Source organism: Leptinotarsa decemlineata, unplaced genomic scaffold (assembly GCF_025532065.1).
Source record: "Leptinotarsa decemlineata unplaced genomic scaffold, Ldec_3_MD MMD2_P_RNA_scaffold_12, whole genome shotgun sequence".
Classification (NCBI taxonomy): Eukaryota; Metazoa; Arthropoda; class Insecta; order Coleoptera; family Chrysomelidae; genus Leptinotarsa; species Leptinotarsa decemlineata.
In genome coordinates, this window is record NW_027412526.1 from 6,244,579 (window position 1) to 6,269,949 (window position 25,371).

Genomic DNA, 25,371 nt, shown 5'->3' on the forward strand with positions numbered 1-25,371 from the left:
GATTTACACAATGTAATATCTACTGATATGAAAAAATCAAGGAGTGGCGTGATCAAGAACGAGACTCAATCTAAATTTCTAGGTATTCACATTGACAATAAGCTCAAATGTATCAAACATATCAAACAACTTGAAAGTAAAATTTGTTCTGGATGTTATGCAGTGAGAGTAACTTCAATAAATTTGGGATTCAAAACTATCAGAACGGTGTATTACGTCCTCGATTAATCCTACCTACGTTATGGAATACCGTTTTTTGGGAGTATGCAATTCATCAGCACTTCTGTCTGTATTAGTACTGCAGAAACGGCTCTCAGGTATAGATGTAAGAATAATCCTCGTGATTTATACAGACACAAATTCGTTGAGCAAAAGATTCACACAGCAATTGCTTTGTTCATTTTGGAATCGGTTTGCCTCATTTATAAAAATATGTCCCTATATGAGGCTTCATACCATTCTTATAGCACCCTTTCTACCGCGTTGAAATTGTCAGTTCCTTTAACAAATTTGGTCAGGAATTCTATTTATTAGAATGGGATCAAGATGTTTAATCACTTGCCCTCAGATAAAAGACAGGCAAATTTGACCAACAAAATGTTTAAAATAAGAGTCAAAACATTTTTGGCTGATACACCCTAAAACTTCTCAAAAGCCTTACTTGATCAAAATAAAACTTTGAAATTATTTTCCTTCACACTTCACGACTTACATCAAGAAAATATTTCGTTGCTACTTGTCAGAAAAATAACTTTTTTTGTCTGCCACATTCATCCAAACTCGCGTGTACTCATCTATCCATTTAGATTAGGAATGATTTCAATTTGTTTCTGCGTTGGTAATGGAATAGGGATTTGGGATTCATTAAGAAAATCACGTTTCATTTTGTATATTCCATTCATTTATTATAACAACAATTTTACTACACAATTATACATGTATTAACTATTAGTTTTTGGCATAGGGGTAACCTTCAGTAGCTGAATACAAATTTGAATATGTACAGATAGCTACAATGATATAAATTATCAGAAAATATTTACAATATCGTTTCTACAAGTTATCGAATAAATAAAATACAACTTTGCACGTTGAAGTGAAGGAAAAAGTGACGTACACATATTTCAAGAATGATCTGTATCACCATTCACGGTAATTCTTTACCGAAACTAATTTTGATTCTGATACCTTGAACATACTGATCCAACTCAGTTGTTGAAAAAAAATCAGCGGGAGGATCTGACAGTTACTGATGATTGTGTAATAGATTTTCGAGCTGGTTTACATTTATTCCAGCATGTTCGCGTTCTACACATTCTGCAGTTTGTTAACTAATATTAACAATTGCAATGTGTCAACCATATATTATTTACTTCGTTCTCTTTAGGTGTGGCTCATTCACTACCAGAATCTTCCTTCAGTTGTTTTTCATGAGTTTTTCCATCTTGATCTGGATTGATAAAACCATGAGATTCTGTAACTACCTATTTCAAAAATGTGTTAGTCTTTGATATAGCAAATCTTTTGTTCACCCCATTTAGTGTCTTTTGAGTTTTCTTGGTGTTAACGGCATCGACTGCTGTGGTCATTAGCCTCATGTTCTGGATAGGAAATGCCAGTTTTTCCTCAAGCCACCTAGAGAACATGACTATTCGCCATGTGAAGTTGCAGAGTCATCCCAACTCCAACTTGATCAATTCACCCAAAAATATATCTGGCTGATTGAGTCTTCTGCTGTTGATGGAGCTAGTGTGTTTCTACTTCAGCATCCAGCATTGAATGCTGGATGCAATGTTAGTATTCTTTTTTAACTCATCTTGATTACACTCAGGTGCGTAAAAATTGGTAAACTTGAAATGTAAACAAATTTCGATTTTGAATAACTTTCTCATGAATGAACCAATCTTGCTACAGGATGGCTTCGAGTGGGATCCAAAAGCTATATTCATTTCCCTTGTAATGTTTAACAATCACACCTCATCAGATGATGTTGTTGATATGAAGCAGTTCAGAATGAAAGTTGTTCCATTTGATAAAAAAATAAATGAAATTGGGTTGAAAATAAAAGAGTTGTTCAATATCAATATTATTTCGAGGTCGACGTTTTCTATTCACCTGATAGTAGTTTACTCCGGATGATAATTACAACTCCTTCAACGTTTTTTCATTATTGCATGATCAGTTCTTTCACCTTGTCTTGGATAATGTGGAACTTTATGCTGTAATAATGAACCTTCCACTCTTATTCAAGAAGCGATATTTATTCATAAGCATCTGGTGATTTTCTACTTCAATTTGTTATTTCTGACCTTTGATTCTAGACACTCAATATTACTATTGCATGTTATCTCTCACATTTCTTCTTGCAAAAATACTAACCTCTTATTTTCTCAAATGATTAATTATTCATAGACGACCCACAATTTCTATAAACGGAGCTGGCAATCCTTATATACTCTCACTTATATTTCTCTATATTCAACAATATCTTCAATGAAACCGTCATATTAAGTATATTTCTCAAAAATTCAATATCAAGTTCAAAATACGAAATTGGCGAAACTTTACGTCGAAGCTATTTTTTGGATTTGTTGGATGTGGTCTCCAGATTTATGCATGTCGTTTCGTCTACAAATATGGTTATGAAGAAATCGTCAGGCATAAGAACCTACAAACCCCGCTCAACAAATCGGTGGAATAGCTTTGACACCTTCATCTGTGGTTGTGAAAGTTTACAATTCTTGAAAGTATATTGGTCTACGTCACTTTTCCTCTGAAACAAAATAAAACAGAAAACAAACAAAGCACAATTTCACTGATCTTTTGCACGAAAACCCGTCACAACCATCACTCAAGCTTTCATACTAGCCCCGACATTGGCGGTCGACTCACAGGACTCGATGGCAAGTTATGAACGGCTGCAGCAACTGCCGCCTGGTGGTGATAATACAAAGAACTCGGGTATCCTCCAGTACTGCCACCGGTACTACCGGTGTCCCTGCTCTCCAGCTGGTGGTGGAGACTCAGAGGGTGGTTCTGTTCGAAGGGGTGCCTCATGGAGGAGTTCGGGGACTCGTGGTAGAGGATGGGTACTCTGACTAGTCTTTGTGCTGCGTGGGCCATGTTGGCGGCTTCGAGTTCGGCCGCTAACTGGCGCTTCCACTTGTTTCTCCTGTTTTGGAACCAGATTTTCACCTGGAACAAGAAAACGGGGACGTGTAGAAGGAACATTGTTGTTGAGTTACAAATTCTCCAATTACACTCTTCCTAAATATTCGGTGAAATTATGAATTGTCCTTGAACCTCGATTCTCAAAGAATTGTTTAATCCTGGATGTAACATCATTATATTGAACAAAAATCTAGCTGAAGTAGAGAAGGATGAATATACCAGTGAAGACAGCAATACATTTAAGGCAATTTCAGGCAATGTCCTAACAAGATTGAAAGTGAAAATAATGAAATAATCGATAAATTACACAAGAAAAATATTGTCGATTTAAAGGAGCTCCACCAATGAGCTATGAGTAACTGAAATTATGAGCTTGTAAATCCCCTGAAATCACATAAAGGCTTTGATTGATATAGAATCCAAGTAACACTCAATTTAGAATAGAATTAGCCGATACTCGATGAGAATCCATTACTAAGGTTTATTTTGATTTCCACCAAAAGAGGGGTTACAAAATTATGACACATGTTTTACTAGTTCACTAGATGGAGCTGTTGGAAACTTCATTCCTGTCCTAGACACAGTGATCTATCTAGGTTGCACCTGTTCTGCACCGACAAAGAAATATACTTCCAAACCAATCTTTGAGTATACACTCCATGGATTATGCATACACTAAGGATTATTTTCACAACGTTTCGGAAAAGTCCCATTTGCCATCTTGTGAGTCTGGAGTTTAGAACTAGACTGATTCATTCGAACTCTGTTCCTCAATTTATAGGGGTGGTTGGTACCATTTACCTAGGTTGCTCCTACTGCCCGTATTGGCCTGATTACCTGTACTCGTGACCTGATTACTGCACTGTTTGGAACCTTTGGTGTAATAATGGATATTACTGGAGTTTTTTACCAACAACAAACCAAGTGATCATCTTCAAGAGGAAAATCAAACTGATCTTCCTCATCTTCAAGAGCCAGATCAAACTGATCCTCCTCTTGAAGATGATCACTTGGTGATCGAAACACTTATCGAGATGTTAAAATAACGGTTTGGTGTTGGAAAAAACTCCAGTAATATCCACTGATTACCTGTGTTAACCCTATTATCTGTACTGTCCCGCCTGTCTTTGTCATCATACCTGAATTATCACGTGCTAAGTTTAGCTTTTGGGGTTGTACGGTCCGTTTGACTTTGTGGAGTGATAAGATAGATCTCCACGTTGCTGGTAACCTTTGCGTGTCACGTCTCTCTTGTTCATACTATAAGGTTGTGTTTCAATCTTGATAACCTCTCTGATTATTCGATAGTAGAAGTATTGTGTACTGTAGTCAATACGAGGTGGCGACTTTTCCCTTCACTGATAATTTGTGTTCATCCTTGCGTATGTCGATTCGCCTGTTGGTTTGGCCAATGTCTTGTTACTGTATTGACAATGTATTTCGTAAACTTCTTGAAACTCCAGTGATATCTGATCTTGTAGATTACGGAGCACGGACGTTCTGAACGAATGATGTTGCTATGTTGTGTTGGCGGAGAATTCTGCCAATTTTGTCTCTGGTTCCTGTATAATACGGTGATGTGAATGGTGTTACTAGGATTTTCTGTTCTTTTTGTGCGATCTTGAAAGCCACTTCTATGATTGTAATTGGTGGAGTTGTAGCAATGGTATTCAACTCTTGTTGTCTGTATTGAAAACTTGTTATTCCTTCTTCGCTTGTCTTTTATTCGCCATTCTTTGTAAATGTCCCATCAACTCAGTTGTTTTGTTCCATCATCACCCTCGTAGTATAAAATTATTTTGGTTGCAGAACTTGTTTATTTCCCTGGTTTTTCTCAAGCTTCAATTACACTTGCATCTAGTGATAGCTAGATTTTATATCGTTTAAAAATTACATATGAAAAGTTCCTCATGATTAATTTGCTTCAAAGTGTTAATTATCTGCTTATGTGATAATTCGGGGAATGCTCAATTATATCCTTGCCTTCACTATTGCCAAATATGGAAGACTATAGTAAAGGGTATTGTCATCCTCTTAGCGCCAATCAAAATTTGTTTTTCATTCACAATGTGATGTGGGACCAACGACAATCAAATAATTAGAGGGTTATGAACATTTTGTGTCATTACCTGAGTTTCAGTCAAGTGTAAACTAGCAGCAAGTCCGGCCCTCTCCGACGAAGAAAGATACCTCTTCATGTCGAACGTAGACTCCAGCTGAAAAACCTGCGACCTGGAAAACACCGTCCTCGTCTTCTTTTTCCTCTTGTTTGAAAGTGAGCTAGCGGGACTCAAACTGGAGCTCTGTATTTTCTTGTCTTTGTCGTTATCGTAGTCGCTCTCTTCATCTTCCACCTCTTCGTCGATGACCATGTTATCGGATTCTCTGTAGGGGCTTTTGGAGCGCATGCTCAGGTAGTTTTGATCGAGGAAAGCTGGATGCGAAGGATGGGTGATGCCGGGGTGGTGTGGGCTACCCGTTGGTGATCGCTGATGATCCGAGGGGGATGATGGTCTGGAAGATCTGCTTTCGGCGGTGTTGATGGTGGTTTGGTTGTCACGTGGCGAAGTCGGAGGACTCTGGTCATCGTTTGTGGAGCCTCCTGGAAGAGATGAAAGCGGAATATTACTACGAGTTGATATCTAAAAGAAAATTTTCATTCCTCGTTCGTCAGTACAACTGGTTATCGTTGATAGCATATAAAATGAAACTTAACGAACTTGAGAAGATCAAAACTTATTGGTACAATTCACTTTTATATTTTCACTATGAAGAGATCCGTTTCTGGCAAAACGATAGCTTCTTCAGGAAGATTGATGGATGTAGCCGATGCTACTTGGTAGGAAATCAGAATTGAAACTTACGTTACTGCAGTTTCATCCTATAAGAACATTTTCAAACTTATACATTATACATGTCTTCTTCAGGAAGACTTTTTTGATACAGTAGTCTGTATTTTGGTTTCTGAACTTAGAATAGGCTGATCAAAGAATGTAAATTTTTACGGTCTGGTTTCTCTTTAACTGTATTATCTGACCTAGTTTGTATACCTGTGAAGACAGGTAGCCAGATTTTAATAATGTGCATTGCCTCTTCTTTTCTATTGATATCATCCTTGTGTTTTAGAATTTCTATTTTCACTATTCACAGTACTTAATTTGGATCATCCTTAAGAGGAAGATCAAACTTCCTCTTGAATATGATCACTTGGTGATCTAAACACGTGTTTGTTATTCGAAAAAATGAAAAAATCATCAACATAGAGAGTAATGATAGTTCTTAGACGACTTAAGTTTTTTATGTATGAACATGGCTCTGATTTACACACTTCATATAACCATTACTCAACATTGTATTATCAACTTTTTTATGCCATGCCCTCGAGAATTGCTTGAGGCTATATATTGCATTATTTAACTTAGGCACTTTAGGTTTTCCATCATCGGTATACAGGCTGATTAACGGTGGATGGCACATTAGACGTTTCTGGTGAACCAGACAACGGATCACTTTGAAAATTTAATGGAGGGCATATTCGGACATTCTCTAGCCAACTAAAATATTTTCGACAATGCGGTGTTGCCGCTTCTATTAGAAAGCAGTAGCAACTTTGATTTTTCAAACGGAACACTCTGTATATAATATTATTTTTGGAATCTCCAACAATTGCCCGACAACCTTTCTTGATATTTCCCTATACCTATCTGTTACCGTTTTCGAAATAAAAATTAATTTCAATTTTTTTCTTCGAAAATCATGACTTCTAAAAATGCCGATATCTTTTAGTTAAGGAGTACTATGATATCGAAATTTGGTTTGGAGTTAGGTGATACTTGGATACTTCCCACACGTCAGCCTAATCTCCGTTACTTCAATGCAGGGTGGTAAAAAAATACAGTTTTTTCGTTTGCTTGAAAAAATTGCTGAAATTTGATTATTTTAAATGGAACACCCTGTATATTATTAAAAATTCGGAAAGCTGCTGAAATTTGCTTTCTTTCTATGCATATCATACCTATACCTAACTAGTCAAGTTTCGGACTTATGAACATTTATTTGTGAAAATGTCCCTTCAGAATGGTATTTCCATTTGGTATTTGGTAAGCAGGCCATGATTACTATTTGACAGTAGCGTTGTGATATTCTCCTAATAATATCGGCATTTTCGTCACTTCAGAAGTTGCAAATACCTTCAAAACGATGGAACAAAACTATTCAAACGAAGTTCTTATGAATTTGTTTATTATTTTTGGACAGTGTGACAAAATTATCAGCAGAACATGTAGAAAGTTCAATGAAATGTATCCGAATCTACCGCCAATGAACCTCAAGAAATTTATACGAATTCAGAACAATTTCAATGCATTTGGATCAACTTTAAAAGCACCAAGAAACTTGCCTCGACCCGTAACTTTCGAAGACAACCAGATTAATGTCTTAGCATATTTTCACGCATTTCCCGAGTCATCGATAAGAAGTGCTGAAGAAGATTTGGGTATAAAATATTCATCGGTTCAAAGAATCTTGCGAAAACATAAAATGCATGATTATAAATTCACCAAAATTCAAGCAATGAAGCCTCAAGATCCTCAACAGAGAGTAGAATTTTGTGAAATGTTGTTGACACGCATTCAAGAAGATCCACTTTTTTTAAATAAAATTATTTGGACTGATGAATCGAAATTTTCGAGAGAAGGGATTTTCAATAGAAAAAATCGTCATTATTGGTCCAGTGAAAATCCTCACGTCACAAAAGAAGCCGGATTTCAAGAAAAATTTAGTTTTAATGTCTTCTGCATGTTGATGGACAACAAATTGAGGTACGTGATATACGAGGAGTCATTAACATCCAGAAGCTACCTGAATATTTTGGAGAATACTGTAGACAGTTTCGTGTATAATCTGCCACTCGAAGATTATCGAAACTGTTGGTACCAACTAGACGGAGCTCCTGCACATTGCACAAGAGAAGTGAGCGCAGAACTGGATAGACTATTCGACGATCGGTGGATGAGGCGCTTGGGACCATGGAATTGGCCAGCGAGATCACCCGATCTTAATCCATTAGATTTTTATTTGTGGGGAATGTTTAAAGAAAAAGTTTACAAAATACCCGTGCGTTCGAGAGATGAATTGTTAGAAAGGATTGCCCAAACATTTGAAGATTTGGATCCCAATGAAATCAGATCTGCCACCACGAAAGCAGTCAACACCCGCATTTTAAAGTGCTTGGAAGTGAACGGCCAGCGATTCGAACATATTTTGAAATATTCCACATGATTGTTTTACTTTTTTATAGTTATTCATATCAATATTTCCAATTTCAAGTTTCTTGGTGCTTTTTTAAAGTTTATCCAAACATATTGAAATTGTTCTGAATTCGTATAAATTTCTTGAGGTTTATTGGCGGTAGATTCGTATACATTTCATTGAACTTTCTACATGTTCTGCTGATAATTTTGTCACACTGTCCAAAAATAATAAACAAATTCATAAGAACTTCGTTTGAATAGTTTTGTTCCATCATTTTGAAGGTATTTGCAACTTCTGAAGTGACGAAAATGTCGATATTATTAGGAGAATGTCACAACGCTACTGTCAAATAGTAATCATGGCCTGCTTACCAAATACCGAATGGAAATACCATTCTGAAGGGACATTTTCACAAATAAATGTTCATAAGTCCGAAACTTGACTAGTTAGGTATAGGTATGATATACATAGAAAGAAAGCAAATTTCAGCAGCTTTCCGAATTTTCAATAATATACAGGGTGTTCCATTTAAAATAATCAAATTTCAGCAACTTTTTCAAGCAAAACGTGAAATCAACTGATGTGTTTCAGCGTTTTTTTCCTAAAATACTGGTTGAAAAGATATTGATTTTATTCCGGACTTTTGCGCACCCCTCTATAAACGAATGCCAACATTTGCGAATAGGTTATGCACAAAATGTTGAATGTTTTTTCATGTGTATTGTAAATAAAGTCTGTTATCCTCAAAATATATTGTTTTTTTTCTTGTTTTGATCTTATATTTCTCTATAATATGTGGATATTTTTGTATAAAACAAAAACAACTATACCTCAAAACCTTCACAAAATGGAAAATTTTTGATGTTGTCGCGGTCAGGATGCTTCAAACTCTCATGTATAGCCATTATAAAATTAGTCGCATTTATTTTTCATTTGTTGACTAGTGATATTCAACGATTACGAAAATCCTAATGGTGATTCGATTATTTGACGAAAATATCAACAATTTGTTTTGGTTCGAAAATTTTTCCACTTAAATACTTTGCTCCAAACCCGCGTTTCTGAAGAATCCTCAACGTCCATCCTGAAGACGACAAACGCGATAAGGTCATTACCCCGGCAGTTAATTGAAACCCAGCGTGCGTCCCAAATCGGCAAGCTTTCTAATTAGACACCATTCCACAGTCTGCAGGACACCCTGCTGCTTCCTCCAACCAAAATTTGCAAGCTCACGCGAATCGCAAACGAATCTTCGCATGAATAACAAAAAAATTCAATTAGAACCACAGTTGCGGCTACACCGAAAGGCCCCCTTATCACTCGAAAATGTAACGGAACTAGATGGGGGCCGATAGCAGCGAAATGCCCAAATTTTAATTAAACCTGCATTTATTTATCCATTTGTCACCCAGCGAGAACCATTAATAGCGGAAAAGATACCATCGTTCAGGACATTTCGACATTCATAAGTACCGGACCATTTGTAGCCATTACGGCATGTGACGGTTTAGCGGCGCGTACATGTATTTTTGCGCGTTTTTAAAGTTAGATGTATGAATTCATTATCATTATTAACGTTCCAGTAGTGTTGGTCGTTGAATGGAAATATATGTCATAATTAGCGGTGTAAGGAGAAAGAGGAAAGCTGCCTCAAAATTCCCAACAATGTAGTCTTGCTTCAACAAGAGAAGAATGAGGTTAGGCTTACAATACTACATGGATGAAAAGTTTCGGACCTAACATACAGATGGCGCTATTCTTACTGCATTCACCGCTTTTTCATAAAATTTTATAAACAGGTTTCAGGTTTACCAATGGGCTCACCCCTTAGTCCACTTTTAGCAGACATATTTATGAACAACTTGGAGACCACTATAGTAAATTCCTACCTGAGTAAAACATATTCATTTTTGGTACAGATGTGTTGATGATATTCACGCCTGTTTCAGAGGTACTACACGACAGCTGAACCAATTTATGACATTCATGAATAATCTCAATAGCAATATTCAGTTCACACTCGAAACAGAGATAGAGAAACAAATAAATTCCTCAGACCTGACCATTACACACAATTAGAATGAATTTGAGTTCAATGTTTTCAGAAAACCTAGCTATACAGACATCACCATCCCAAGCGATCATAAATCAGCAGCCTACAATTCAATGTTGCACAGAGCATTCTCACCTTTGTCTGCTGATAATAATAATGGTTTCAACTGGATAGTATCATCCAGAAGTTAGTCAGGAAACAAAGCCTTATAACCTATTTTCATTATACTAGCCGCAACGGACCGATGTGGGTACTCATTTCAAATGATTTCATTTGTAGATTATGAATAGTATAATATACAGCGTCTAATATGAGGAAGCATAGAAAGAATTGCACATCCAAAAAAAATCATTGAACAAACTTGGAATTTAAAATTGTTGGGTTATGAACAACTAAGAGTGTAATCCAATTGCAGAAGTTTGATTCAAAACTCAGAATTTGTTGACCAAATGATGGAAAAATCATCTATACTGAAACATATGGTATTTTTGGATTCCTTAGGGTGAGATGGTTTCGAATCCGTCAAAAACAGGTCACTTCCGGTTTCCACTTCCGGTCGTCCGATGATTTTGACATCAATAATCATTTCACGAAGTCAAAAGGACCTCATAAACTATTTTCGCTATACTAGTCGCAACAGGTCGATGTGGGTACTCATTTCAAATGATTTCATTTGTAGTCTATAAAAAATATAATATCGAGCGCCTAATATGAAACAGCATAGGGAGAATTGCGAAGAGAATCATTGAAAACACTTCGGATTGTCACGTACAGCATGTCAAATGAAAGAAGAAGAATTGCAGAATTCATCGACAACGAAATAACAAATATGGTGCAACATGTCAGAAGGGCACTAACCCACATCTTAATTAATGATAGCTGAGTCTCAACGTGCAGCGCATCAAATGAGAGGAAAAAATGCAGAATTTATCGACAGAGAAAAAACAAAGATGGCGCAACATGACAGAAGGGGACTGAGCCATATCTTCGTTAATGATAGTTGCAGCACATCAGATGACAGGGAAACGAATGCAGATTTCATCGACAGAAAAAAAAAACGAAGACGATGCCAAGAGGGCACTGAGTTGTATCTTCACTAATAATAGGAAAATAAAATAGAAAAACAGCAGAATTCATGTGTTTGTTGCGCTATTCATATCCAAAGTGGCATGGATCAATGTCAACGCTGAATAGGCATCTAACAAAGACTCTTTGATTTCCTTTTGTTTCATTTCAGAATATGTCATCACAAATTTTTATATTCATACCCAAGGTGACATTGATCACTGCCAATGCCGAATCTGCATCCGGAGATACGCAGTTCTCAAAGCGACGAACAAAAGCTCTTTGTTCCATATTAAAATAAGTCATCACTCATTTCATTATAAATACGTCATGCATGGCGAAATGAGTTATTTGAATCCGTTGAAAGTGATACCAGTGACAAGCGCACCTCTTCTATTTGAAAGTAAGTGTTTTTAAGTTTGACTTTTTCCTCAGATGAATTTATTCAAATGTAATCTAATCAAAAGTTGGTGAGAATTGTTGAATCATTTGATTTCCAAACATTTTTCTAGATATATATATGTTGGATGATTTCAGTCAAATGTTTTTCATGTCTTGGTTTGTTTGAAATAGTATTCGCATATATTGCGAATCAAAACATGAAGCTTTCATTTTTAATTTTTCGCAGATGGATTCACAAACCCTCAGGTCAAATAACCAGAAATCAAGAAATGGGTAACAGTAACATATTAACATAACATATATAGTAACATTTGAATGGAGAGCAACTGGTTAACCTCGTCAAAACCGTCAGAGAGCACAACAATCGGCTGAAAAGGTAATGTCATCGGTATTTTGGGATATAAGTGGTGTAATATTCAGCGTTATACATAAATTGAACTTCTAATTGCTCCCACATCCTTCGTATTCGCCAGATTTGGCTCCCAGCGACTGGCTGTATGCAGACCTCAAAAAATGCTCACCGGTAAGAAATTTCGCTACAATGAAGAGATTATTGCTGTAACTAAGGCCTATTCTGGGGTAAAAGACAAATTGTTCTAGAAAAGTTATTTTGAAATGTTGCTGAAATGATTGTATATCTCTTGATGAAGACTACGTTGATGAATAAATTAATTTTAAACCAAAAAAACGCGTTTTCTCTCTTGGGCCCAGGCCTTTCCAGCCCAGGTGTTATATGCAATGTTACTAATTTCAAATTAAAGTTCTAAAGATAATTTTGTTTTGAATAACCTGAAACTTCCAAACTGCTTTCGATTTGACGAATTTCATCACTCACTAATAACCTCCACCTTCACCCCAAAGTAATCAAATTAAACAGTTCAGCAGATTAAGTCGTTCCACAACGTCACCCATATTAAGAAGAGGTTTAAAAAAGGCTTCTCTGGCATTAAACGAAATTGATTTCGTCGTCTTGAAGTTCTCCGGCTTAAGTTCTTACCATTGATGTGTGTCGAATAATCTCAAGTAGCAAGTCCGTGACAGATTTAGAAGAACTTTTACAGCGAGTGACTACAAAACCGATCTAACGGCAACTGGTTTTGACAAGTTACAGGGTGAGCCAACACTCCCACATTTCTCAATTCAAGGAAGAGTAAATTGTAGTTCAGAAACTTTGTTTGTGTAGTTATCTCATCCGTATTTTATTATTCTGTTACAAATATCATTCAAATGTTGAATTATTATATCATATATACATGAACACAATAAAAAAAGTGAATTTTCGTCAATCTTCGATTAGTCTTCAGACTTCCAAATAGACTTTCCAAATGGTTTTACCGTAAATTGACGAATAAAAAAAAATAACACATCATAACCATTGGCTGTATATTTTTTTTATTAATTGTGATTGGCTGAGTTCTAGGCAAAGACACTTAACATTTCATCAAGTATCGGCTAATTTCAATACAAATGAGAACTACCGTCACCTCGGTCTCGCAGTCACCTCTCATTCGAACTGTATTTAAACTGCACGAAATGGTTTCGGAAACCTTACTGCAAGTTTGAGTTTTAATCGACGTAAGCCTTACAAACGCGGATTGAACACGCTGTCGACAGTTAGAAAGAACGGCATGAAAATTGAATCGAACAATAAAAATACGTAGTCTTTAATCCGATTTCGAGCGGCTTAAACTTGATTATGCAATTCCTTTAAAGGCCTCGAAGCCGTACGGCAATATTTTGCAATTTGCTACAATTATAAGATCGTTTTGGGTTTATATCGTGGCTAATGTGGTTTCAATACACGACGAGAGAAATCAGCGTTGAATAAATTATATTTGATAGAAAATTTTCGACGATATCTATATAATTTGCTTTAACCGAACGCCTAATTCTGATTTTTGAGAACTTTTTAAATAAACTTGAAATTCTTTCATCAAACCTACCAATTAATTCAAAGATCGTACTCACAGGTGACTTTAATGTGAATTACGACGATGAAGAGTGTATGGTAAATCTAAATCTACATAACTTACTGACCTCTCTAAACTTGACCATGCATGTTAGTGAACATACAAGAATTACCATGTTTTCAGCCACTATCATTGACTATATCTGCTCAAATTTGGAAAAACAGAATATTAGCTGTAAAACTGTTCCTGCAGGCCTTTAAGACCATGAACCTCTTATCTTCGAAATGTCAGTCCAAACAGTGAATGAAAGAAATAAATATAGATACGGAAGAATATATAGCAAGGCGAACTACGAATCATTTAGAAACCTATTTAATATAACACCATGGGCAAACGTTTTGAACTTTGATGATTATAACTGGGCTATAATAAGTAAATTACATCGAAAATGTATTATATTGCCTACTAATGCAGATATAGATCCTAATGTGTTAAACAACTCCTACTGTATTTCTAACTCTTCTGAAATATGATTTGAATATGTTGAAGTTGTTTTCTTATTTACATAGCTCATATGATTGTCCTTGATTCGATTCCTAAATGTTCTCCCAGTTTGACCAATATATACCTTAGGATACGTTCCACACTTTAATTTATATACTCCTGATTTTTCGAATTTAAATGTTTTGTCTTTATTATTTTTACCTAACTTTCTCAACATATCACTTGTTCTACAGGGTGATTCAAAAGTACTTTGACAAACTTCAGGAGGTGATTCCTCACAATTTTCTAATATGAATTGTCCAAAAAAATTAATGTCCGGTCACGCTTCGTTTCCAAGATACAGGATGTTGAAGTTTCATTTTCATTTTCGTTTTTTTCAAATAACTTTTGAAATACTGAACTTAATTGAACGAAACTTGCTAATAGGAGGTTTTTGAGGTGTCGAATTCGAATCTGATGTTCTTATTGCTCTTACTCGTAGGGGGCGCCACCTACACGTCTTTTTCTTTTTTAAAGATTCATAACTTTTTCGGACCTACTTCTAGCACATTTTTCAGTAAAAAAATCGATTCCTCTATCATATCTACGTAAATAAGCTACCCTTGTTACTAGTCGCTGTAAGCAACCGTTTTCTAAATATTTGGACTTGAAAACTTCAAGAATGCTTTGGAAATGAATTTGACGTTTTACTCGTTTGGACAGGTCATTACTGTTGGGTTCGTTCCTTCATGACATCCTTAAGCGAAATAGTTATTTTTGTATCAAGGGTGCATAGTTAGTATTTGTTTTAATAAAATTTGCAAGAAATGTCAACATTTTATTTCAGGAAATTTTGAATATGTAGAATAAACTGAAATAAACGAAACTAAATTGTATTCAAATAAATTGTTGGGAGTGTCCACCTTCAGCGAAGACACAGGCAGTCAGTCGTCTAGTCATTGAATCTCGTACCCGCTCAAAAATTATTGGTGTGTTTCTTATTGTTTCACAGGCGTCTACTATTCGGTTTCTTAGATCTTCCTCGTTCACTACTGGAGTCTTATAAACTAGTGACTTCAAATGTTACCAAAAATAAAAATCTATCGGGTTTAGATCTGGGGACCTTGGTGCCCAAGCCCGGTTAGGTTCTTCTACACCCCTACCGATCCATCGATTTGGATAGACTGTGTTAAAGAATTCCCTGGCTACAATGCTAAAATGGGCCGGAGCCCCATCATGCATGAACCACATGCGGATACGAATTTCTAATGGTACATTCTGAAGTAGTTCCGGCAATTCATTTTCTAAAAGTGTAAGTTGCGCCATTCAGTCGGAGCGGAAGAAAGAAAGGACCTATCAAGTAATCATCAATTATATTGCCGCCCATACATTTACAGAAAATTGATACTGATAATGCCTTTCACTAACTGCGTGCGGATTTTCGAGAGCCCAAACATGGTTGTTATGAAAGTTTGTGATAGCATTTCGGGAGAAGTTTGCCTCGTCCGTGAAGAGTACATATCTTAAATATTGAGGATTTCCAGCCAATTTACTCAAAAACCATTGACACATAGTAATGCGTTGGGGAAAGTCTCGTGGCAAAAGAGCTTGTACCCTTTGAATATGGTATGGATAAAACTGTTGATCGTGGATAATTCTCCAAACTGTGGACTGAGTAGAATTGACAGCTTCGGACTGCTCGTGGCCTTCCAATAATATCAGCTGTCCTCTTAAAGCTACCTGTTTCTGCCAAACGACGGTGGAGACTAGCAAATGTTGGAGCTGAAGGCAGTACTCGATTAGGAAATCGCTCCTGGTAAATACGTCTTGCTTCGCGCGCATTGCCATCCGCAAGGCCATAAACGAAATGCATATCGGCTAATTGAGCATTATTGTTCAAATAATCCATTTTTTCAAAATAAGTGTTTTCTACTTCTACTTATGGAAACTTCAACAAAACGTCTAACTGTCACAAAATATGTAATTACCAAAACTACTCACAAACGTCAAGCATTCTTGTGCAAAATGCAAAATATTCGTAATAACTTCAACATCCATCGATTATCAAATAATCGACTTGAAGTTTTCAAGTCCAAATATTTAGAAAACGGTTGCTTAAAGCGACTAGTAACAAGGGTAGCTTATTTACGTAGATATGATAGAGGAATCGATTTTTTTACTGAAAAATGTGCTAGAAGTACGCCCAAAAAAGTTATGAATCTTTAAAAAAGAAAAAGACGTATAGGTGGCGCCCCCTACGAGTAAGAGCAATAAGAACATCGTGTTCGAATTCGATACCTCAAAAACCTCCTATTACCAAGTTTCGTTCAATCAAGTTCAGTATTTCAAAAGTTATTTGAAAAAAACGAAAATAACAATAAATCTTCAACATCCTGTATCTTGGAAACGAAGCGTTTCCGGACATTTATTTATTTGGACAATTCATATTAGAATATTGTGAGGAATCACCTCCTGAAGTTTGTCAAAGTACTTTTGAATCACCCTGTATAAGCAATTCAATATATCGTTTCTTCAAAAATTAAGCCACTTTTCCTGTTGTTTGTCCAAAATACGTTAAAACTCTATAATTTCGATTTTGATTATTAAAGAAAAAACGTCGTGCAATTTGACCTTGTCAGACTTTTTCTTGTGGGGTTTTCTTGAGTCGCAGATGTGTGCAAATAAGTCATAAACCACAGCGGTCCTCAAAGCCAACATTACCCAAGTCTTCAGTAAAATTCAGCCTGGTTCATGGGCCTTAGTCAAGTGAAATTGAACGTTTTGGATGTGCTCCACCCAAAGAAGCCGTCGTGGACATCAATATGTCAAACGAATAAAAAATTTGGTTGATATCTTACACACACTTTGTTTCATGTAAATTCGAAGACAGAAAGATGATTAGGCCTAATACTGAACCTTGCGGTAAGCCTGAATAATTTCTAGCTTCAAATTTATTTGTCTTGTATGATGTTGACACAATCAAACGCTTTTGAAAAATCGCAAAAAACAGCCGTGGTCAAATCTCCAATATTGCTACGTGAGTATACATCATAAAGTAAAGAGTATTTTATTATTTTGGAAACCGAATTGATTCGCAATCACTATGTTTTGAGCAACAGTAAACTCATTGAGCCTTCCTTTACGATTTTTTCAATAAGTTTGCTGGGGTAGGTATGAGAAAAACTGATCAAAGGGTTAAGGGGAACACACCACTATGGAATGAGGAATTTATCAAGGTCAATTTCCAGAAAATTCCAAGACATCTATAATGAAACTTTTATTTGAAAACGAATGTTGAAGAATCTACGTACTGTCGTGGGTGGAAGAACACTTAATTTCTGTTTCTTATGCACAAATTGAGATGCATCAACGATATGAGATCTATTTGAATAAAATATTCAAACATGTATTTTGATTTATCTGTAGTCGATTTAGGGAATTATTGAACATACGACCCCATAATTTAATACAATAAGTCATTATTAATTCAGCTAGAGCATGATCATGCGGTATTTGTTCTCTAGAATGTCCGTCAAAGCATAAAACTGTCTCAACCACATTCCTACGCGTTTTGTTACATAATTAGCATGGACATCCCATCTTAGATGTTTATTTACCATGATCCCCAAGTACTTCATTTCTTATGTTAGTTCTACCGAAGGAAAAGAGAATGATATCTTTATGAGGCTGGCCGCTTTGAGGTATTGAACATGTTATAACTTTATGGATGTTGAGGATCAACTAGTTGTAGTTTAGTCATACTTGGATATTCTGCAATATTTCTTAAGAATTTGTGTACACTTTGTCACAAGAATTCCCATTTACAACTATGACATGTGTCATCCGCGTAGGAAATTAAGTGTCCTTTGAAATCAAAAATAGAACTGACGCTATTCATGTAGATTAGGAACATAACTGGATCTAGTGCGTACCTTGAGGAATCCCAATTTTCACTTCTCCGGCACTGCCGGTTTACTGATCCAGTTTTTGAGGACAAAACACAAACACTACTGGAAAACCCTTACTGGAATCAAATGTGCCAAGACACTTGAACACTTCCGGTGGAAATATCTATAGAAAAGAGACAAACCTCCAACCTTTCTTCGATGTTCCAGACTATCAAGGTTGCAAGCGATGTTCGTGTCTCCAATAAGTTTAAATGGCTCTTTTCTGGATGGAATGTAGCAACTTAGGGGTGTGCTAAGGGGAGGAGCTCCACACATAAGAACAATACTCTAAAGGAGGTTTGATCTCAGCTTTATAATGCATGAAACGTTGCTGAGGTGCATTTTTTGGTTCTGAACAGTGTTCCAAACTTTTAGGAAACGGCTTTTGCAATTCCATGTGCCAAGACATATTGATGTCCATTTTAACCTCCAACGAACTCATTCGGACACATTTATCTTTTTGGAGAAAACAAATGCCTGGATTTTTGTGACATTGTATTGAACCTGGTTACTTCCACCCCAATTCAAAATTATTTCTAGATCCTCATTAGGATGTACAACCTCCTGCTGCAGGTGAAGATGTGCATCCTTAGCTGGATTTCTCCAAAAGCTTGTCATGTCAGACTGTGTCAAAAGCCTTGGCAAGATCAAGAAGAATTGTCAAACACTTTTATGATCTATCCAAGGCTTTCTCAAAGCTTTTTCAACAAAGTCAAAAACTGCATTTTCGTTATTGGAGTTCTCTATGAAGCCAAATTCTCTGTTAGTTCTGTATCTGTAGAGTAGGGAGCGTGAGTGTAGGCCCACAGCACTTAGGCCACATGTGACTCATTGGACATCCTCTCGAGGAGCTGTCCTCCTACGTCATCGTCCATCCTGTCCTTTCCAGGAAGGTAGACAGGTCACTGGGAGACATCTCCTTTATATCGGCAGGTATAGGCCAAGACTCGCCAAACAAACACTCTTTTATTGACGATAACTCCGGACACTCACATAAGACATGCCTGACAGTTTCATCTTCTGTTCACACATCCTGCATAGAGGCGTGTGCACTAGCCCCATAATATGGAGGTGTTTCCTCAGTTGCCAGTGGTCATCGCCAAATATTTCTTCGGTGCCAGCTTCCCAGGTTCAACCAGGGTGATCCTGGCAAGGTTGCATACTTTGATTCCATCCCATTTCTTTAGAGATTGAGCACGGGTGTGATGTTTGGCTAGTTCCGCAATTGTCGAAGTCATCAGGTCGTAGGCCCTTAAATTCTGAGTCTAGCCGCTTCCTTGGCTAAAGAGTCGGCAATGCCAACTACACTTCTGTCGTGCTCTTTAACCCACCTTAGGATACCGTTATTGTCTACCGAGGCTTTGGTAAATCTTGGCACTATAATACTAGATCTGAGGTAACACATTGTCAGTTCAAGGCTAATAGGGCTTGTCTGTTATCAGTGCAGATTGTTATGCTGTTGCCAGAAATTCTTTACCTGGTTATTTCTTTTGTAGCGATTGAGATACCAGCCAGTTCTGTTTGAACCTCTCTGGTATTCTTTCCCATTCCCCACTCAATCCTTAGGCTTAGTGATCTGGAGTAAACTCCACATCCTGAGCCTTCGTTGGTTTTTGAGCCGTCGGTATATATGACTATTGCATGACCCTGTGTTCTGTTTCGTTTGTATTTTGTAGGGTTTACTGAACACAAATCTGGGTTCATTTGCATCACTGGCTGCCTGCAGCAGTGGTTGCGCAGTAAGTGCTTCTTGCCATAGGCTTAGCCTCAATTGCCCCATTCCTACTTCGAGGTTTACAGCCGTGCCGTAACATGACCATTAACGCAACTTCCTTAACGTACAGGTCCAGAGGGGTCAGACTAGTAATAAATTCCATTGCCGTTGTGTTCATCCAATTCTCTGTTAGTTATAACTTGATGTTTTTTAAAGAAACCCATTTATGAATTGATAGATGTAGCCATTTATCTTTTCTTGAGTTTTTTCCTCAAAACTTTTGACAGAATTATTCATTACCGAAATTGGTCTATAGCTACCAACAAGAATTTGTTTACCTGCCTTATGAATAGGTGTAACCAATTGTTATTTTCACTGATAAGGAAGTTTGCAGAGCTCAATACTCCAAAACTTCGAATACTTCAAAGACACTTTCATAAACGAGAATAGTTCGTTATAAAATATTTTTCTTGTTGAAATATCATCTCAGTATGACTCACCATTTGGACTGGGTTGATCTTTAGGTATTTGGGATGGTATCCTTCCCCAATACCAGGGGAGAGTCCTGGGGTCAGTTGGTGTGCCACAAAGGGCGGCATATCTACTGCTCGCTGCTGCTAACGCACCAAAATGTGACATAAGTCCCAGCCTGAAACAATTGACAAGGTATAGAAAAACTCATACGGTATTATACACGGTGTTTTCAAATTACATACATTTTCCGAGGAAGTTATTTCCGGTCTATTTTGAGAAACAAAAATACTTCATCTATATACAGGTTGGTCCAAACGGAAACGACCAATTTTTTTTATAGAAGACACCAAGATTTATCAGAAACACCTTCATATATTTTATGAACTTTTTTGTAGTGTTCTTTGAGAATTTTTGACCTGCCGGAATGAATAATTCATATATTTTTCACCAAGAGGAGTTTTCTCCGGTAGTTTTTGATGCATGTTCATCAGGAATTGTCCTTTCATGCATGAAATAATTAGCTCTCTAACACTACGGTACAAAACGAGACAATCACATTCGAAAAACACAATGATGGATTTTCAACTTTGAATTGAAAATCGCTATGGAACGTTCCTCAGGCGTTTTTTTGTATTGCTTCTCGCAAACGCCACATAAATTCGATATGATACTCCTCATTAACCATAGGACCTTGTAGCAAGAACTCCTGATGCACAACGCCACGGTGATCGATGAAAACAGTGAGCAAAACCTTCACATTTGATAAAACTTGGCGGGCTTTTTTGGTCTCGGCTCTCTTGGGCTCAACAGTTTCGACTTTTTTCAAGCGAATCTGACGCCATTCAACAATTTCTGAGCGATGCTTGCAATTTGTCAATTGCACAAATCAATTTAACGCAGAGTACCACAGACTTTTGGTTGACACTGGAAGTTATAGCAATCTGGAAATAACCTCTGACTTTATGCCTCCAACTGTCAACTACGAACTTATAAAGTACTGTTCTCGAGTAGAGAGGACTAGATCCTTCGGGAGAATAAAATTTTATGAACAGATAGTTGGTTCACAGATGGATCAAAAACACCTTCCGGTTCTGGTGCAGATGTTTTCAGTCGCAGACACAGGACAGATATATCAACCTGCCTAGGAACCTATGCGACTGTATTTCAAGCGGAAATTCACGCCATTGGATTGTGTGTAGAGAGATTGGAAGAATCCAACCTCATACACAAGTCAATAAAAATATTCTCGGACAGTCAAGCGGCGTTGAAAGCTCTTGGCTCCTACCAAGCAACTTCTAAATTGGAAGCAAATTGCCAAAAACGACTTCCCTCGATAGGAATACTTAACAGATAGTCTCTGGTCTGGATTCCTGGAGATACTGGCCTGGCCATACTGGCCTGGAAGGCCATGAGGCTGCTGACTCTTTTGCAAAGTGGGTTGCTGCAAGCAGCTTCATCGGACTAGAACCTGTCATCGGCATCGCTTTAGGATTTGCCAAACAAATATTAAACACCTGGATGGTAAAAAGATTTATGGACTTCTGGCAGAATTTTCCAGGATTGGCTCACTTCAAGGCGTTTATTCACCCTTCGATCCTCATACCAAACAGTTGTTGGACTACAGTCCAACTGCATCATATGCAGAGACTCGGACTATCGGAAGACAGTGTGACATCTGACCTGGAAGACCACTCACCATACAAACTCATCGGCTTCCGTTATAAGCTGGGTTTATTAGAATAGGTGTTAGCCACAATGAACCTTTGCAAGTTGCGGTAGAGGTTTGATAGACCCACTCACTTTGGACCTAACCTAGCTCCAAAAATATAATAATAATAATAATAAGGTGTCTTCAACACCTTAGTCTACCGCAGTCGCGTGACGGATATATAGGTTCCTGACACAAGGTGCAGGGCCTGCCGCGAGGCGCCCGAGACCCTAATGCACTTGTTATCTGCATGTCCAGCATAAGCGGTCTCGGCCTATATCCATCGACATAACGCGGCCCTAAGAGTGCTATATTATCATCTAAGGCACTCTTACGGTATTGACGAGACGCCGGGGTTGCCCTACGCTCCAGGGGATATTGAATCCGTTGTGGGGAACGAGAAATACCGAATTTATTGGAACTATTCGTTCCCTACCCTCAGGCTTATACAAGCTAATAAGCCTGATGTAGTCCTTCTCGACCACCAGACCAAAGCGATATTTGTCGTCGAGTTTTCAGCTCCTGACGAGACGAATATCGTCAGAAAAGAGGAGGAAAAACGGATAAAATATCGAGATTTTCTCTTCGAACTCCGCAGACTCTACACAGATCACTCTGTCAAGATGGTTGTTCTGATTATTGGAGTCCTTGGTGAAATGATGTCGTCTCTACTCTTGAATCTTGAAATCATACCGGCTTGCCGCACTAAGGCAGACATCTTAGCCGCACAGATGCAGAAGGCTGTCATTCTTGGCTCACTGCGTTTGCTCAGGGCACATGATTCTTGGACCCAATGATCACTTACCCCACGGTGTGGGGAGTGGTCATTGGTTGATAATGCTGGCGCGCTCTCCCGAATGTATCGGGGCTTCGGGGGATAGGGCCTGACCAGCGCACACCACGGTGGAATATAATAACGTTTATTGTGCAAAAACAAGTTTTATACATAAAGAGAAAAGGGTTAGCCGGAGGTTATCTTCCACCCGTCCCATAATTAAAAAACAAAATAGGCATACAGTATATATTCAATAATATAAAAAAACTATTATGGAGATAATATAAAACATTACAATCATTTTTGAACATCTACGAAATTAATTTTCAAAGTTTTTTTGAATTGATATATAGACAAATGAATATACGGTTATAAATTATTTAGATACTTCGGTTCAAAGTAAGAAAAACATCCCTCAAATTTGCTGGTAACATGATATGGAATGGTAAATGTATCTTTTCTTAAATTGGTAGAATGATTATCAGATCGCTTACTAATTAATCTGAACAAGTAATTAGGAGTTTTGCTTTCCAATAGTTTATATAAGAATACAGATATGAGATAACGAATTCTAAACTCAATATTCAGCTGATCTGATTTCAATATATATGGAGTTACATGATCACGGTAGTTTATGCAGCACAAAAATCTCATACAAGCATTTTGTATGCGTTGAAGTTTGTGTTTACTATAGTCTGGCAAGAAGTTGTAATACACTGAGCAGCAATACTCAATATGGGGATAAATCAATGATTGAACTAATTTCAGTTCTGTTTCTTGAGAAAGCTGGAACTTGAACTTGTATAAGGATTTCAGTTTAAAAAAGCAAGTTTTCTAAATGTGTTTAACGTGCTCGTTGAACGAGAGAGTGTTATCGATATATACACCTGAATTTTTTGCTGAATTCACCCAGTCAATCGGTTCATTGTCAAGAAAAAGATGAAAATTTGTTTCAACTTCATTTCTTTGTAGGTCAGATCCCAAACATAGGGCTACTGTTTTATTTGGAGGCCATAATTTTTGGAAAATAGAAGTGTATTTTCTAAATCTAAGTTCATCCTGGTGATGGCATGGTAAATATTATTAGATTGACTTGACAGATATAATTGAAATTTATCAGCATATAAATGTACGTCGCACTGGGATAACGTGGCAGGAAAGTCAAAAATGAAAAGAGAGAACATTAATGGACCTAAAAAGCTACCTTGTGGTACACCAGAAGAAGTTTCCTGAAGAGATAAGCATAATTGATCATTATCCAGTATAACCTGTTGAGCCCTTCCTGTGAGATAGCTTCTCACCGAATCTAAAGAACTGCATTCAAACCCAATGTATTTTAGTTTTCTCAGCAATAGTTTGAAGTTTACCGGATCGAATGCTTTGCTTTGGTAAAGCATAACCAAAAATGAGACCATCGATTTGTCCCGAGCAGTAGTGATATCATTGATAACCTTCAACAGGGCAGTGTTGGTACCGTGTTTCTGTCGTAATCCAGATTGCATTTCTGAAAGTAAGTCAGCTGTATCCAAATATACTTTGATTTGTTGTGTTATTATTTTTTCAAAAATTAAAGTTCATAAGAACTTTTTTTCTTGAAACAACCTAACAAATCACCCTCTGAAATTTCATACCGTAGTTAGGACACACATGTATATACGTTTTCTTTCAATTATACCTTCAATCATCCTCCACTCGTTTTTCGAAAATAAATCCCTGAGAACTTCGAAAGATCCTAGAGAACACCCAGAAGGACTTTTACCTACGCTCATGCTTCCTTATATAAAGTCCCTTGTGGCAATCTACTAACTTAGTCTATATGCCATTAAATTTGCATCGAGTTAAGTGTGCCTCTTCGAAAGAGAACTCCTTGAGCGGAAGAAAACTTCAAGAGTTCCGCAGTATTCCCTTAAGAAGCTTAGTCAGCCTCGTTTAAGTGCCCCGATATTGCTACATGATCAGTAAACAACTTTTAAGTGGAAAGTATCGACGAAGAAAAACGATATGGTTTCGGTAATGAATGTAATTTCTGAGATGTCTATTGAATAAGAATAATAATCTCCGCTGTTTTTAGGTGAAAAATATGAAGGGAAAAATCACTTAAGGAAAACCCTCAAGGCGCTCCCAGAGCGGTGCCTGTGCGAAAGTTGTGATTCACAGTAGCGACTCGCATTCTATTTGAATCACTGGAGATTATTTCCAATTGGAAACACATTCTCAGGAAGTTTATTCCACATAAATGCAGTTCTCCAGAAGAAAGAGTTCTTAAACAATGAAGATCGAGGTGTACTGAGTTGAATCTTATATCAATGAGCAGTCACAGTCCGTCGCGTATTTATGACATGTACTGCTCTTGGTGGAATCGAATGTGCCAAGTCACTTGAACACTTTCCGTGAAAGCATCTCATAAAGAGAGACA

General features: G+C 37.2%; 1 protein-coding gene across 1 annotated transcript in view; it reads right to left on the reverse strand.

Annotated features, from left to right (window-relative positions):
* Positions 1 to 2,082: 2,082 nt before the first annotated feature.
* Hmx (H6 family homeobox) overlaps positions 2,083 to 25,371 on the reverse strand; it is a 32,291-nt gene continuing 9,002 nt past the window's right edge. Inside the window, exons 2-4 of the mRNA XM_074173244.1 lie at positions 20,499 to 20,647; positions 5,301 to 5,773; positions 2,083 to 3,195 (exon numbers count right to left, since the gene is read on the reverse strand). Coding sequence (XP_074029345.1) covers positions 2,860 to 3,195; positions 5,301 to 5,773; positions 20,499 to 20,647 — 958 coding nt within the window. The 3' untranslated portion in view covers positions 2,083 to 2,859. The remainder of the gene's footprint in view (positions 3,196 to 5,300; positions 5,774 to 20,498; positions 20,648 to 25,371) is intronic.